General features: G+C 41.2%; 2 protein-coding genes across 5 annotated transcripts in view; one reads left to right on the forward strand and one right to left on the reverse strand.

Moving 5' to 3' along the window:
* Nucleotides 1-12,372, reverse strand: BORCS8 (BLOC-1 related complex subunit 8). Of its 3 annotated transcripts, XM_056518198.1 has the most exons (6): nt 12,254-12,372; nt 12,052-12,180; nt 9,401-9,513; nt 6,478-6,542; nt 4,336-4,457; nt 3-3,137 (listed from the first exon to the last, which is right to left on the reverse strand). In XM_056518198.1, the coding sequence occupies exons 2-6, from the start codon at nt 12,086-12,088 to the stop codon at nt 3,121-3,123; spliced, it is 354 nt and encodes a 117-aa protein (XP_056374173.1). In that variant the 5' UTR covers nt 12,089-12,180; nt 12,254-12,372; the 3' UTR covers nt 3-3,120. The 3 variants fall into 3 exon arrangements, with proteins under 3 accessions (XP_056374174.1, XP_056374173.1, XP_056374175.1); XM_056518199.1 differs by lacking the exons at nt 12,052-12,180; nt 12,254-12,372 and adding an exon at nt 11,170-11,309 and having other exon boundaries at nt 1-3,137; XM_056518200.1 differs by lacking the exon at nt 4,336-4,457 and having other exon boundaries at nt 6-3,137; nt 12,254-12,359.
* Nucleotides 12,363-13,245, forward strand: part of RFXANK (regulatory factor X associated ankyrin containing protein) — a 26,128-nt gene continuing 25,245 nt past the window's right edge. The window contains exon 1 of one of the 2 annotated variants that reach the window (XM_056518196.1): nt 12,363-12,503. The gene's annotated coding sequence lies outside the window, so the exon portion shown is untranslated. The remainder of the gene's footprint in view (nt 12,504-13,245) is intronic. The other variant, XM_056518197.1, reaches the window with a different exon arrangement.

The raw sequence follows: 13,245 nt of genomic DNA on the forward strand, positions 1-13,245 counted from the left end.
AAAAAGTACTGGAAAGATTAAGATTTTTTAATAGAAGTGATTTACAAATCTGTTTAACTTTCGGGCACTAGTTGATTTAAAAAAAAAATAAAAAAGTTTTCCACAGGAGTACCCCTTTAAAATGACTGCCATTGCACCCTTTTTGCTATCTGAATGTACAGGATTAATGTAACAATGTTATGCAGGTCAGATAATTATTTTAGGGAAAGGTGTGTAAAAAAATAATGTAAATAAGTGCACTTGTAGAAATTAGTTTCAACTGTATTTTGAAGGTATGCTAAAACAGGCAAAAAGAAACACCGAAAAAAAGTCAGGTTCTTCCAAGAAGCTCATGTTCAAATCTATTGGAACGTGGAAAAAAAGCTGCTTCAAAATCTGCACAACAAATTCCATGGATTATAGGTGAGATTTATCAAAACCTGTCCAGAGGAAAAGTTGCTGAGTTAGCCAAAGCAACCTTTCAACTAAGATCACCTTTCATTTTTGAAAAGGCCTCTGAAAAATGAAAGAAGCAATCTGATTGGTTGCTATGGGCAACTCAGCAACTTTTCCTCTGAACAGATTTTGATAAATCTCCCTCAGAGTTTTTTCCCAGAGCCATTTTTGCTCATGTGAATAGGGTGTTCACTGCAAATGGTACTATACGTACCATTGAGGCGGGGGTTTACACTAGCCTAACATGAACATATTTTTTCCTCCCTTATTACGACCACAAGTCCCGGCCCAATTGCAGGTCTAATGATAATCTAATAGTTATCAGACCCACGGTTGAGTTGGGACTTAACAGTCCAACTCTATAAGGCTAGCGTGAGCTCAGCCTAAGGGTCTATTCACACGGCAAAATTTCCACACATCCGCACCAATTCCGCATTCATTTGGGTGACTTCTGGCTTGTGCGGATTTTGCGCAAAATTGGTGCGGAATCAGCATGGGTAAATTCAGAAGTGTCAATGGGAGTGCAGAATCCCAAGAAGTCTATTGGGCTTTAATTTCAGGTGGAATCCGCATGTGGAATTCCGCCTGCAGAAATTCTGCCATGTGAATAGACCCTAAGGGTGTTTATTTTAATACAGAAATGTCAGACGTAGTGCTTACTGGTGTTTGCTAGTAAGAACGCTAGAATGGAAAGCCCACTCTGGTCTACTGAGAGCATGCACATTTGGTATGCATCACTAAGTACGAGCAATGTACTATCCAAAACTGGGAACGAACATGAGATTTGTTTCAACTCAAACAAAAAATACGCATGCCCATCTAAGTTATTGTACCGGGGTGGTTGGTGGGGGATCTAGGAGACCCCTATAAACACCTGGACTCCCACATATTTTTTTTTAAATCAGTAGCCTATGTGAGGTTCCATTTGGCTTCATACTGCAGTCTTGAATGTTGGAAGACTTATTGTAAAATATTCATCATCGTTACTACAACTTGAAATCTAAAAGAATGGATCCACAGGCATTATTAGCAAAATGACGAACTGTCGCTAACATATTATGACATGACACAGATTGACATTTTCTTCTTTCCTGTAAGGACACTATAGTCACTTGAAATAAATGACATGAGCCTAAATGAGCTGTAGTATTCTTATAATATGGTCCCGTGACCAAAAATCTATACTGGATGATTGTAAACTACCTGAAGAACAATACTGTACAGAAACAAAAATTAAAAAGCAACAGATAGAAATTAAAAAAAGGAAAATGTGAAATTCTGGTTTATTTACGCCTTCTTGTCTATGATATTGTATGTTGTTTTGTTGTGTTTTTTTACCATCAACTCCTATTTTTAAAGGTCAAGGAAAATGCTCCATATGGAATAATTTTTTTTTTTTAAATAAAATGTATTTTATTCAAATGAGTGGAATACATTTTACACAGTTATACAAGTTCATTGTGTTTAACTGACATTTAATAAAAAAAACATAAAATCATATCACAAAGTTATGCAGTTAGGAATTACCTCTAAAGGGACAGAACCAGACAAATAACATAAAACGCTAAAAGGGGCAGTCTCACTCAGACAATCCCTTTTTTGAAGAGAAGCCAGCTGGTCTATTGTGTCTAAGCCCTGTGTTCACAATGGAAGCCATTCATGGAATTGGACAATTATGTAATGCATGGACACAACAGGCCTGACAGAGCAGGAGGTGCTCTTACACAGAGGCTCTCATTCTGACACATAATGAAAGGGGGGCGGGGGAGGTGTCAGGCAAAACTTCTGCAGCAGTGATGAGGACTTTACAAAATTCTGTTCACTTTACATAGCACAAACCATGTGGACTATTTAGCTAAAACAAGGAGGGGATCCAAAAAACTGCCTTTCCCTCTCATCCCATAAGGATCTACTCTTGATTTTAGCTATCAATAAAAAAAAAAAAAAAAAAAAAACACATTCACCAAACTGCTGTGTGTGACCTTGACCTAAACATCAGTGGGCAAAATGTGTCAAAGGAATGCCAAGGAATCAATTCTAGGAGCATTTACTATACCAACTTTTTTATTCTGTTAAATATGAATAAAGCTTTAAAGGGCTTCCATAGGAATAGACATATATGGCTACCCTTCAAAAAAAGTGCCACAGCTTATGCAAAGGTTGTATGCAGTACTGCAGCCCAGCACCATTCGCATTAATGGAGCTGACCTGCAATGTTAAACACAGTGTATGCACAAGCAGAGTGCTCTTTCTAGGAGAAAGCAACCATTCAAATCCTTTAAGAATAAGTTTCACATGCCAATATTATGGTACTCATAACTGCTTGAAATATTGTATAATCGTCTCCTCATTTGCCGTAACAAAGTATCAAATAAAACGAAATACTATATACCACAAAAATCGGTATGAAGCATCAAGTCCTCACATGCTTCTAACCCATTTTGACACCTTCATAAATGATATCGCTATAGCAGGACAAGTCCCCAACACATGCATAGAGGAATTTAGTCAGGGAGCAAAGGGAATCCTTTGGTAGTCCTCAGATTCTGGAAGGCGGCAGCAGCAGAGCCACTAAGACAGTCCCTATGTGCTACCTGCGGCTCTGAATAGTATTCAGCTGATGCTTTAGATTGATAGCTTGTTTTAGTAGGCCATCAATGCTCTTGAAGTGCACACTGCTGAAAGTCATACTTTTAACAGCACTGGAGGAAAAAAAAAATACATGAAAATGTTATTAACACATTCACTTAACAATTTGCTAACAATTAAAAATACAGGGCATATATGGTGCATGTCAAACAGAAACTGTACAATGTGGGATATAGTAGGTAACATGCAGTAGGGGGTGCAGCGTGAGAAAAGTTATGCCTATCCATAGACTATAGGACTTAGCATCTTCAAGACACTTACATTATTTACAGAGCTCCGAGTTTGCCAGGATTTCCCTCAAAATTGCACCATGTATTTAGCCAATTCAGAGAGTAGGTAAAACCACTGTGCATCCTCTCTAAGTTCAGTTTGGGTGATATTTCACTGTGTGAACTGCTTCCCAATGTCACCGCTGCTGTTTCCCCAAGCCTGCTTGCAATGTGGCCCAGCAGAGAAGCAGCAGCAGTGACCTCAGGAGGCTCCGCCCATGCCCTTAGCCTGCCGCCAGTTTGGAGGAAGATAGTGATACAACCAGGACCACGGATGGGGGGACAGGTAAATATGGTTATCATCAGTGTCACCTGCACTGACTGTCTGTATCAACAGGTTAGCGTGGTGACACTGATGACAGTTTTCCTTTAAAACTGTATTAGGCTTCTTTCACACTGCCGTCATGTTCCTCCATTTTGACAGATGTTTTTCTGCTGAAAGAGGTCATGAAACAATAGACATATTAACTCATAAGGCGTGATAATGGTTGACCAATGTCTGTTATTTTAACGGGCATTCTGTCAAAATAATGGACATGTTCCATCCATTATCACCCGACATTTTATCCGTTATAGTCCATTATTTTATGTCCTTTATTTTTTATCCGTTCTAGTCCATTATTTTATGTCCTTTATTTTATTTCCATGTTCTGAGCATGCGCAGTACAAATAATGGATCATAACAGACGTTAAATTAACAGGCACTAACGGATGTCATATGTGAACATCCGTAACCCATAGACTTCAATGTTAAAATTTTAACGTCTGTTATTCCACCGTCATTTTTGACGGGACGAAAATTACTGCATGCACCGTCTTTTGTGCCATCAAAAATAAAGGCTGTTAGTCATGATGGGAACATAACTGGTGCTGCAGGATGGTCAAAAAATCCCATTGACATGGGATATGTTGACGGCCGTTTTAGGGACTTTCAGAAGGGAGGTTTAGCAGGGTGACAACGGTAGTGTGAAAGGGGCCTTACATATCTGCAGTATTTCTTCTCCTTGAGGCTGCTTTTCAAAATGTAGACAACAATTGCACGCCTGGTATCCAAAGTAGATGTCCGTCATAACATGCCACAGTATAGCATCTGTCGTTATACGCCTGTATTTGTTTTTTGACAGATGTGTTAAATAGAAATGGAGGTAAAGTCACTTATTTTTACTTATCTACCATTTGTATACTAGCACTATGCAAATATAATAGAAACATTTTCTGCTTCAAGAAATGACACCTATAACCAAAATGCTAAAAGTTTATTTCTCAAAGTTATTTTTCCTTAGGCTAAGTTTCTACTTGTTTTTTTGTCCTGCGTTTTTTGGGTTAAAAAAAAAAAAAATGCATGAAAAAATGCAATTTCCTGCATCTGCCTTTTTTCCTGGCCTTTTCTCATTTGTGTGGAAATTGCAACTTGGCAGTTTTTTTTGGTACCCAAAATTTGTTGGGTACCAAAAAAAAAAATTTAAAAAAATAAATAAAAAAAAAAGGATGCCGTAGTCATGGAAAATTTTTTATTTAACAAAATTTATATTTTATAACAAAGTTAATAAAGTGTGTGTGGGTTTCACTTTTTTTTTTTACTCTATTTTTTGAAATTTTTTAAGTAGTACTACTTCTTCCAGCATGGAACAAACTGTTCCATGATGGGAGTAGTAGTACATGTACTAATAGACATATCGCCCCGGGTGTCAGTCGTGACACCTGATGCGACCGTCCATAATACAGCAGAGATGAGGAGCGGCTCTATACAGCGCTCACATCTCTGCTCTGTACTCCAGCCAGTGATGGGAATAGAATCATATTTTCTGCCCAAAGTGATGATTGGTAGGATAGTTGCAGCCAATCACAGCTCTGAGGGAAATATAATGAGTGAGTGGCCGGCCGGAGTATAGTGCAGTGATGTGAGTGAGGTATACAGCCACTCCATCTCTGCATCAGGCAGGACGATCACAGCGGATGTCAGTAGTGATACCCGCTGTAATCTGTTCTCACCTGCAGCTACTACTACTCCCAACATGGAGCACACTCTGTTCCATGCTGGAAGCTGTAGTACCTGCATTAATAGACAGATCGCAGCGAGTGTAACTTCTGACACCTGTTGCAATCTGTCTATTAATGCAGGTACTACAGCTCCCAGCATGGAGCAGAGTGTGCTCCATGTTGGGAGTAGTAGTACTTGCAGTTAAGGAAAGATCACAGCGGATGTCACTCCTGACCATAGAAGAGCGGCCGGCCGCATCTATATATTATACAGGAGGATTGCAACCGGTGATCTGTCAATTAGCACAGGTACTACTACTCCCATCATGGAACAGTGTGTTCCATGCTGGGAGTAGTAGTGTAGTACTACCTAAAAAAAAAAAAAAATGAAGAAAAAAAAAAAGGGAAAAACACACACACTACATTTTTATTATAGTCGGCTACATTTTTAGGTCCCCGCCCGCCCACATAAATTGATCCCTGTTTAAAAATTAATAAAAATTTTGTTATAAAAAAAGATACATTTTGTTAGATACTATTATTTCCTTCTTTTTTATTTTTATTTTTTAATGGTACCCTACGAAATTTTATTAAAAAAAAGGTATCTCCATCACTTTTTGGATCCAAAAAAGAATAAAAACCGCCTGCAAAAACCCCAAAGTTAAAAGACTTGTGTTACTAGGGCTCTTTTTTTTTTTTTTTTTGCCTCAAAGAGTGCGCCACATTTTCAGAAGTGTCTTTGGTCTTTTGGGGCAAATAGCACATCATTTAATACCAGGTATACTTTGAATTAACTGCAACACTTTTGTGCACCGGAAAGTTGTGCTAAACCTTTGAAAATAGGTGTGTTTATAGCTCAAAAAGCCTAGCCACGCCCGTTTAAAAAAAACTGGCTAACCGAGTGCTAAATATCTGAATATTTGGCGCTAATAGCGTGCTTCACATTTTCTGCAAATGTGGATCAGTTAAAGCAGAAAAAAAATCGGTGCTAAATTCTTTAAATATCCCACCCCAATGCTGTAAAGACATGAGGTTATGTAATGGTGCTCACTTGTTTAAAATGGAAGAGAACAAGAAGAAAAAAAAAATCCTACAGCATTCACTTACTGACAAAAAAATAAAAATAATAAATTAGAACACATACCTGCATGCATACTCCACAGTATATACAGACCCCTGACTTTGCTCTTCCCAATTCTGCATATCTGCCTAGACCAAGAAAACAGTCTTTGTTACACAGCAACCCTAAATAAAAAAGGCTATATGCTCATGCCGCAGATTAGCTACGATTGGGTTGCAAATTTTTTGTATGAGATGAGCACTAAAAATTTGCAACTAAAGTATAGTAGAATGCATAAGAACAGGGTTACAAAACCCCAGATGCATACACAAGGAAAAATATCAGTGTGGATTAGAAAAATGTAAAATCAGCCTTAGGACAACAGCCAGCATGACCACCAATAAAGGCCTAATACCACTGAATAATGTTATAGCATTTAGCTTTAAGACATGGCATACCCTTTTGAAAGATGAGGGGCCCTACCTCCATGACCCCCACCAATTCCTGATACTAAGGGAAAGATGTCCCTTCAGCACGTCTTCTGCACAGGGGCACTCCTGACCACCTGTCAGGGCCCCCCCCCCCCCCCATCTCAAATTGGGGTGGGGACACACCAGAACCGAGCCCTTCCCCCATGTTCATTATTTGTTCCTTATCCCTTCCCCCTTTTCACTGTCTTGTCTCTCCCAGTTAACTCCCTCCCATAGTTCCAGGTGTGGTGTCCACGAGTAACATCCTGCTTGGTGGACATTGCAGTGAAGCGAACCGGAGCTCAATTTAAATTTCCGGGGTCCCGTGTGTTAACCCCTTGCAGAGCGACAAATCAAGCCTGTGACCAGTGTGCTGCTCTCCCTTATTGTCTCGGTTCCTATTAGAGGGATTTAGTTGTCCAATATTAAAGGGTGAACTTGGTTTCTAGATCGGATGAGTGGATTTTTGAGTGTTTATGATTAATTCAATTCTTATTCAATTTCATAAATTTGTTTTACTAATCCTTTTAGTAACCCTTAATAAAAACTGCAGCCTAGTTTACCAATCTGGACTTTCTATGTAATTTTTTCTTAGTGTAAGTTTAATATAATTTTTTTTTTTTGCGTAATTTAACTGAACAGGGCTATTATGTCAATCCCTAACACGACCGACCCTGTAGCAGCTGCAGCACGTAACTAGAATTGCAGCCCATTCATGCTAAGGATCAGAGGGGACCCTGCAATTGGGCTCCCACCATTAAGGAATCAATATTTCCTCCAAAACAAACTAAATGGATCAAACAGGCGCTTGGATCTTGTTGGGAGCAATCAGTTTATTTTACCCACAATGCAACGCATTTCGCGGTAAAGACCGCTTCATGACCGCTGATGAAGCGGTCTTTACCGCGAAATGCGTTGCATTGTGGGTAAAATAAACTGATTGCTCCCAACAAGATCCAAGCGCCTGTTTGATCCTGTGGTTCGTTTTGGAGGAAATATTGTGATTGTTTGTATCTATCCCAGGAGCGGCTGCTAGATCAGAGAACTTTCCTTCTCTATATGCCTTTACCATTGTTGTGCTTGGCTGAGTACAACCACCACGGGTGAGCATATTTCATTATCGTTCACCGATTCTCTTTCCTCTGTTTTAAGGAATGATAGTGTAACATAGTGATCACTTCCTCAAGTGGAAAACCCCCTTTTATGTAGGCTTGACAGCTCTCGTATATGGCTGTTTTAGTACATTCTCCATGAAATAATAATTCTGGATCAGCACAATGCAGAGCTACAAGACACGAAGCTCCAGCATTATTACTTCATGTAAATACATACAGGTCAGGAGTTCTCTTATACCCTTTGGAGCCATCTGTCATACATTTACAGTGGAAGGCACAAGAAAGTGTATAGAACAGTCGACACTGTGCTTTAATTCCCCACAATGATCAGAGGGTACATATATATTGTCATGGCAGTTGAGCCTAATAAAGGCCCCCAGGTCTGCCATCTAAGTACTCTTTTTGGCCCCAAAGAAGTAGAGCTTAGCAGGATAATTTAATCAGGTTCATTACACTGCAATATATAGAGATGAGCGAATTTACAGTAATTTGATTCGTCATGAATTTCTCGGCTCGACTGTTGCTGACTTTAGTCTGCATAAATTGGTTCAGCTTTCAGGTGCTTCAGTGGACTGGAAAAAAAGTGGATACAGTCCTAGGAGATGGATACAGTCCTACGATACTCTCTCCTAGGACTGTATCCACCTTTTCCAGCCGACCGGAACACCTGAAAGCTAAACTAATTTATACAGGCTAAAGTCATCAACTGCCGAGCCGAGAAGTTTGGGACGAATCGAATCAATTTAACTTCGCTCATCTCTAGCAATATACATAACATTGCAGTGTATTATGGCACTTACCTAGTGGGAATTGAAAAAAATATATAAAAATTTACTAAGTAAAAAAAAATTTTTAAAAAACCCCAAAAAGCTGTAAAAATTTTCGCACTTATGTAAAAAAAAGTTATACAATAAGAACAAACATTTTTGTATAACTGTGTCCATAAAAGTCAGAATTATTACATTTTTCAAGTATTATATGGTCAGTAAAGGGTGCAATAAAAAAAAAAATACAATTTGCTTGGCAAAACAAAAAAAACAAGCCCCCATATGGCTAGACCAATGGTAAAATAGAGTCATGGCTCTTGCTAGGTTTTGGGGTTTTGTTTCTGTCTTGCTATGTAGACATTTAAAAAAAGTTGTAGCTGTCTCATTATCCAACCCTCTAGCTACGTTATGTTATTACCTGGCAGTGTAAGTGTAAAGGTTGGGGGGGGGAACCAACAAGCAGCCTATGTTGTGGTTAATAGTTAAAGTTGTGCCCCTAGTACAGCAGAGCTAAAAATCTGCAACACAGCCATCAATGAAGAGCACAGCATTACCTAGAGGGTAGGAAGTCTTAATTCTACATAAGGCCCTCTCAGAGGTGCACAGGGAAACCCTGTTATGCAGGTACACCTCAAGCTTATGTTATAGTACCAACCTTGTGCTGAGCCAGTTCTGGAAGAGACCTGCGGACATGTTCTTGAAGCCTATACAAAGCCACAGAAGGCTCATTGGCAAGGACATACATGCTCTCTGTAAACTTGTCCGTTACTAGCAGAAAAAAAAAAGCATAACAATTCACATATAATCTCATCAGGGATGTCAGCTGCAGAACGCTATATAAACCTGGGGACACAAACATACATAATTACTATAGCCAATACGTAACAAGGAAAAAACTCTCAACCAATGGTTACACGTCTAGTAACACTGACCGTCACCTGCATTCTCATAGATGGATACTATCCGGCAGCGGAATTAGGGTAGGTACATGTAGGAAAAGTGTGCAGTGCTGGGTCATGGCTCTCTCTGAGCTGCGGTGTGCATGGCAGGGTCCTGTCATGATGGTCCTACAGATTTCAATGGGAGCTGCAAACTTACTTAGAGGATGTACATCCAGGACTGCACAGACTGGTCTGCAACCTGATTAGCAACTTTTCCATCAGGGACAGTCTGGACGTAGAGGAATAACACCCAGTTCCTTCCCCCTCTCACTTGTGTGTCTTTTGTCTTTCAATAAAGCTTCGGGCTTGTGATCTCCCCTCCCTATCCCATTTTCCCAACCCCCGTTCCCTATCGCGGACCCCTATGCTTTGTTGTTGGATATTGTACATACTGTTGTTTTTAGTAACGCTCTTATAATGTATGCAGGAGTGTTATTGTAGCATGTGGTATGATGTATAGCACAGGGATGCTGTGTATTGCGCTGTCATGCTATGTACGGTGAATGTATTATTTATTGTATAAGTGATTGATGATTGATAATAAAGTAATTTTCAGTAAAAAAATAAATAAATAAAAGTTACTTGGAGATTCCATAGTGTGAAGCTAGCCTTACTCTTGGGCTGCAGAGATTGCCCAGGACTTTTAAACATCCTGTGGGGGGGGGGGGGGGGGGATGGAATATGAGGACAAAAGAGTCATTGTTTCTTTTCCTCTCCCACAAGGTTTAGGTAGGAAGACCAGGCAATGACAGTACTCTGTATCACCCACTGGCATCATGGGGCTTCTAGACCAGTGTTTTCCAATCTGTTGGATGTAGTGCTGCAAGACGGTTTATTCTCCATTCAGACAGAACACTTCAGACTCCCTTCAGCACGGTAGGAGAAGCTGTGACAGCAGTTTGGAGAAATCATATAAACTCTGTACAGACTTCAAGAAAGAACCAGCAGCAGGTTTTATTTTACTCTGGATGTGAATGGTGAACAAAATGCGATATAGCTCAAAATCTTTGTAAGAAGCAACTCAATGAACTTGCAATGTAAGGCTAATTAGAATGGAGAATTATAGTATCCTTACTGTTTTGTGGAAATGGTCATAACTGATGAAGGTCAAGGTAGGTCAAAGAGAAGCGTTACAAAGACACTGCTTATCTATTGTGCTGCAGTGTCCGGTCAGTAATGGTGCTCATTAGAGATGAGCGAACTTACAGTAAATTCGATTAGTCACGAACTTATCAGCTCGGCGGTTGCTGACTTTTCCGGCATAAATTAGTTCAGCTTTCAGGTGCTCCGGTGGGCTGGAAAAGGTGGATACAGTCCTAGGAAAGAGTCTCCTAGGACTGTATCCACCTTTTCCAGCCCACCGGAGCACCTGAAAGCTGAACTCCTTTATGCAGGAAAAGTCATCAACTGCCGAGCCGAGAAGTTCGTGACGAATCGAATTTACTGTAAGTTCGCTCATCTCTAGCGCTCATATAACACTTACAATAGGGCACCATTGTCCAGGTCCAGGCTCACGACATCCATTTTAGGACAAAGTCAACCGTAACTCCGTCCCGTGCCAGGTGAAACGGCATCCCGCCTCCTCCCTCAGACCAATCTCCGTCAGTCGCATCTCCATCCCCCGTCAAGTGAAACAGCTCCCCGCCTCCTCCCTCACACCAAAAGCCATCCTCCTTCAGCCGCAACTCCCTCTTCCAAAACACTGTCATGCCTCAGACGCAACTTCCTGCCGCATAGCAGAGCCGACGCTGCACAGCATGTATAGCAGAGTCGAAACTGTGAAACTTGCACGTGTACTACAGACACTACATGTGCTACAGAGTCTGTATAGCAGAGCCGACACTGAATAGCATATGTATAGCACAACTTGTAAAGCAGAGAGCCGACACTGACTCGGCTTTGCTACGACAGGAAGGTTTTTCATCTGAGGGATGACGGAGTTTCGGATGAGGGAGTTGCGGCTGATGCCTGACGGAGATTGGTCCGAGGCGGGACGCTGTTTCGCCTGACGCGGAACACTTCCCTGTCAATATAAAAAGACCCTACTAATGCCCATCAGATACCACACAAAACCCCTCAGACCCACCCAACCTGTCACCAGTGCACACTGCTCTCTACTGGGTGTTTTACAAACACTTTGGAGGAGATCAGATGCCCAAAGCAACCAATCAGATTGCTCCTTTCACTTTTTTAAAGAAGCCTCTGAGAAATGAAAGAAGCAATCTGATTGGTTGCTATGGGCAACTGCACCACTCTTCCTCTCCCCATTTATCTGCAATGTGGCTGATAAGTGACGTTTTCCTGGACAGCCTAGGAGTTAAAGGTCAAGGGGCAGCAGTGGGCACCCTGGTCTCAGCCACGTTACCTTTCTTCACCTTTATCTGCATCTCCTGCTCCTCCATGACCACCGCTCACACACGGGCAGATCTAATGACAGCACAGGACCGGTCCGTCACCAATACAAGTCCGGGTGCAACAAGGTTCAAAGTTCCGCCTGTAAACGAAAGCAACCCATAAAACATGCGCGCTCAACTATCACATGTATTAGCCCAGCATTCACTAGTTACCGTGGCACTACTGATCCCAGCAGGTCACCATAGACTATCAGGACGCCTGTTCCATGAAAACTATACAGCTAACAAAACTGTGGTATCGACCAATCAGGAGCCGCGTGCTGCTATCCAATCAGAAGGCGCCTCATATCCCAACCAGGAAGAGTGTGCGGACCGACCTGTTAACTCTTGCCATGCCGCCTAGGTGGAGGGAGCTGCGTTTTTAAGAGCCCGGATAACGGACGCTGACCATTCCATTGTACGGGTGGGTGGTGTGGAATGACCTGAGTGTGTTGATAATGTATGCTGCTAGTGTATTATACACTGAGGCAGTGTTTCCCAACCAGGGTGCCTCCAGCTGTTGCAAAACTACAACTCCCAGCATGCCCAGACAGCCGAAGGCTGTCTGGGCATGCTGGGAGTTGTAGTTTTGCAACAGCTGGAGGCACCCTGGTTGGAAAACACTGCACTGAGGCTTACCTACATGCCAGTGTGGTTGGATATATTCTATTGTTCGCTGTTATCAGCCATGCCATTCACATGCCTTCCCTGGTCACTGTTATACATGTATTCCACTGTATACCATGGCGTAGTCGCTCTACAGCGGACTAAATGTAATCTAATTGTAATTTGTGATGTTTCCCTACCGTATATGTTCTATGTGCGGAATACGAAAGGGTGGTAGATGACGCTTTTCTGTCCTTGAAATAAAATGTATAGAACAGACCAAATGTGGTCAAGTATTCTATGATTGGTCTGTTAACGTCTATAGGGGGAATTCCTTTAAAGGGTGGTGTAGGTGAACGAGTTTTCTACAAATTGTTGCCCATAGGAACGCAGGAAAATGTTTGACGTGACAGCAAAGCAGCACTTACTGCAATATGGGGGCAAAGAAGAGATTAGTGTGTTGCAGAGAGACCCTTGTCCAGCCTTATTCTCTCTGTCGAAGATAATAAACTCCCTCTTGAAGAACCTGAGCACTTTATCCTTACAGCATGAACAGAAAC

Source organism: Hyla sarda, chromosome 1, assembly GCF_029499605.1.
Source record: "Hyla sarda isolate aHylSar1 chromosome 1, aHylSar1.hap1, whole genome shotgun sequence".
In the NCBI taxonomy this organism is placed as follows: Eukaryota; Metazoa; Chordata; class Amphibia; order Anura; family Hylidae; genus Hyla; species Hyla sarda.

What these genes read in the sequence shown, in the direction of transcription:
- BORCS8 (XM_056518198.1), bottom strand. Translation starts at nt 12,088, where the DNA reads ATGGAGGAGCAGGAGATGCAGATAAAGGTGAAGAAAG. An exon ending in GCAGATAAAGGTGAAGAAAG is followed by an intron (nt 9,514 to 12,051) that starts GTAACGTGGCTG and finishes TTTTTCTGCTAG; the next exon opens with TAACGGACAAGTTTACAGAG. An exon ending in CAGAACTGGCTCAGCACAAG is followed by an intron (nt 6,543 to 9,400) that starts GTTGGTACTATA and finishes TTCTTGGTCTAG; the next exon opens with GCAGATATGCAGAATTGGGA.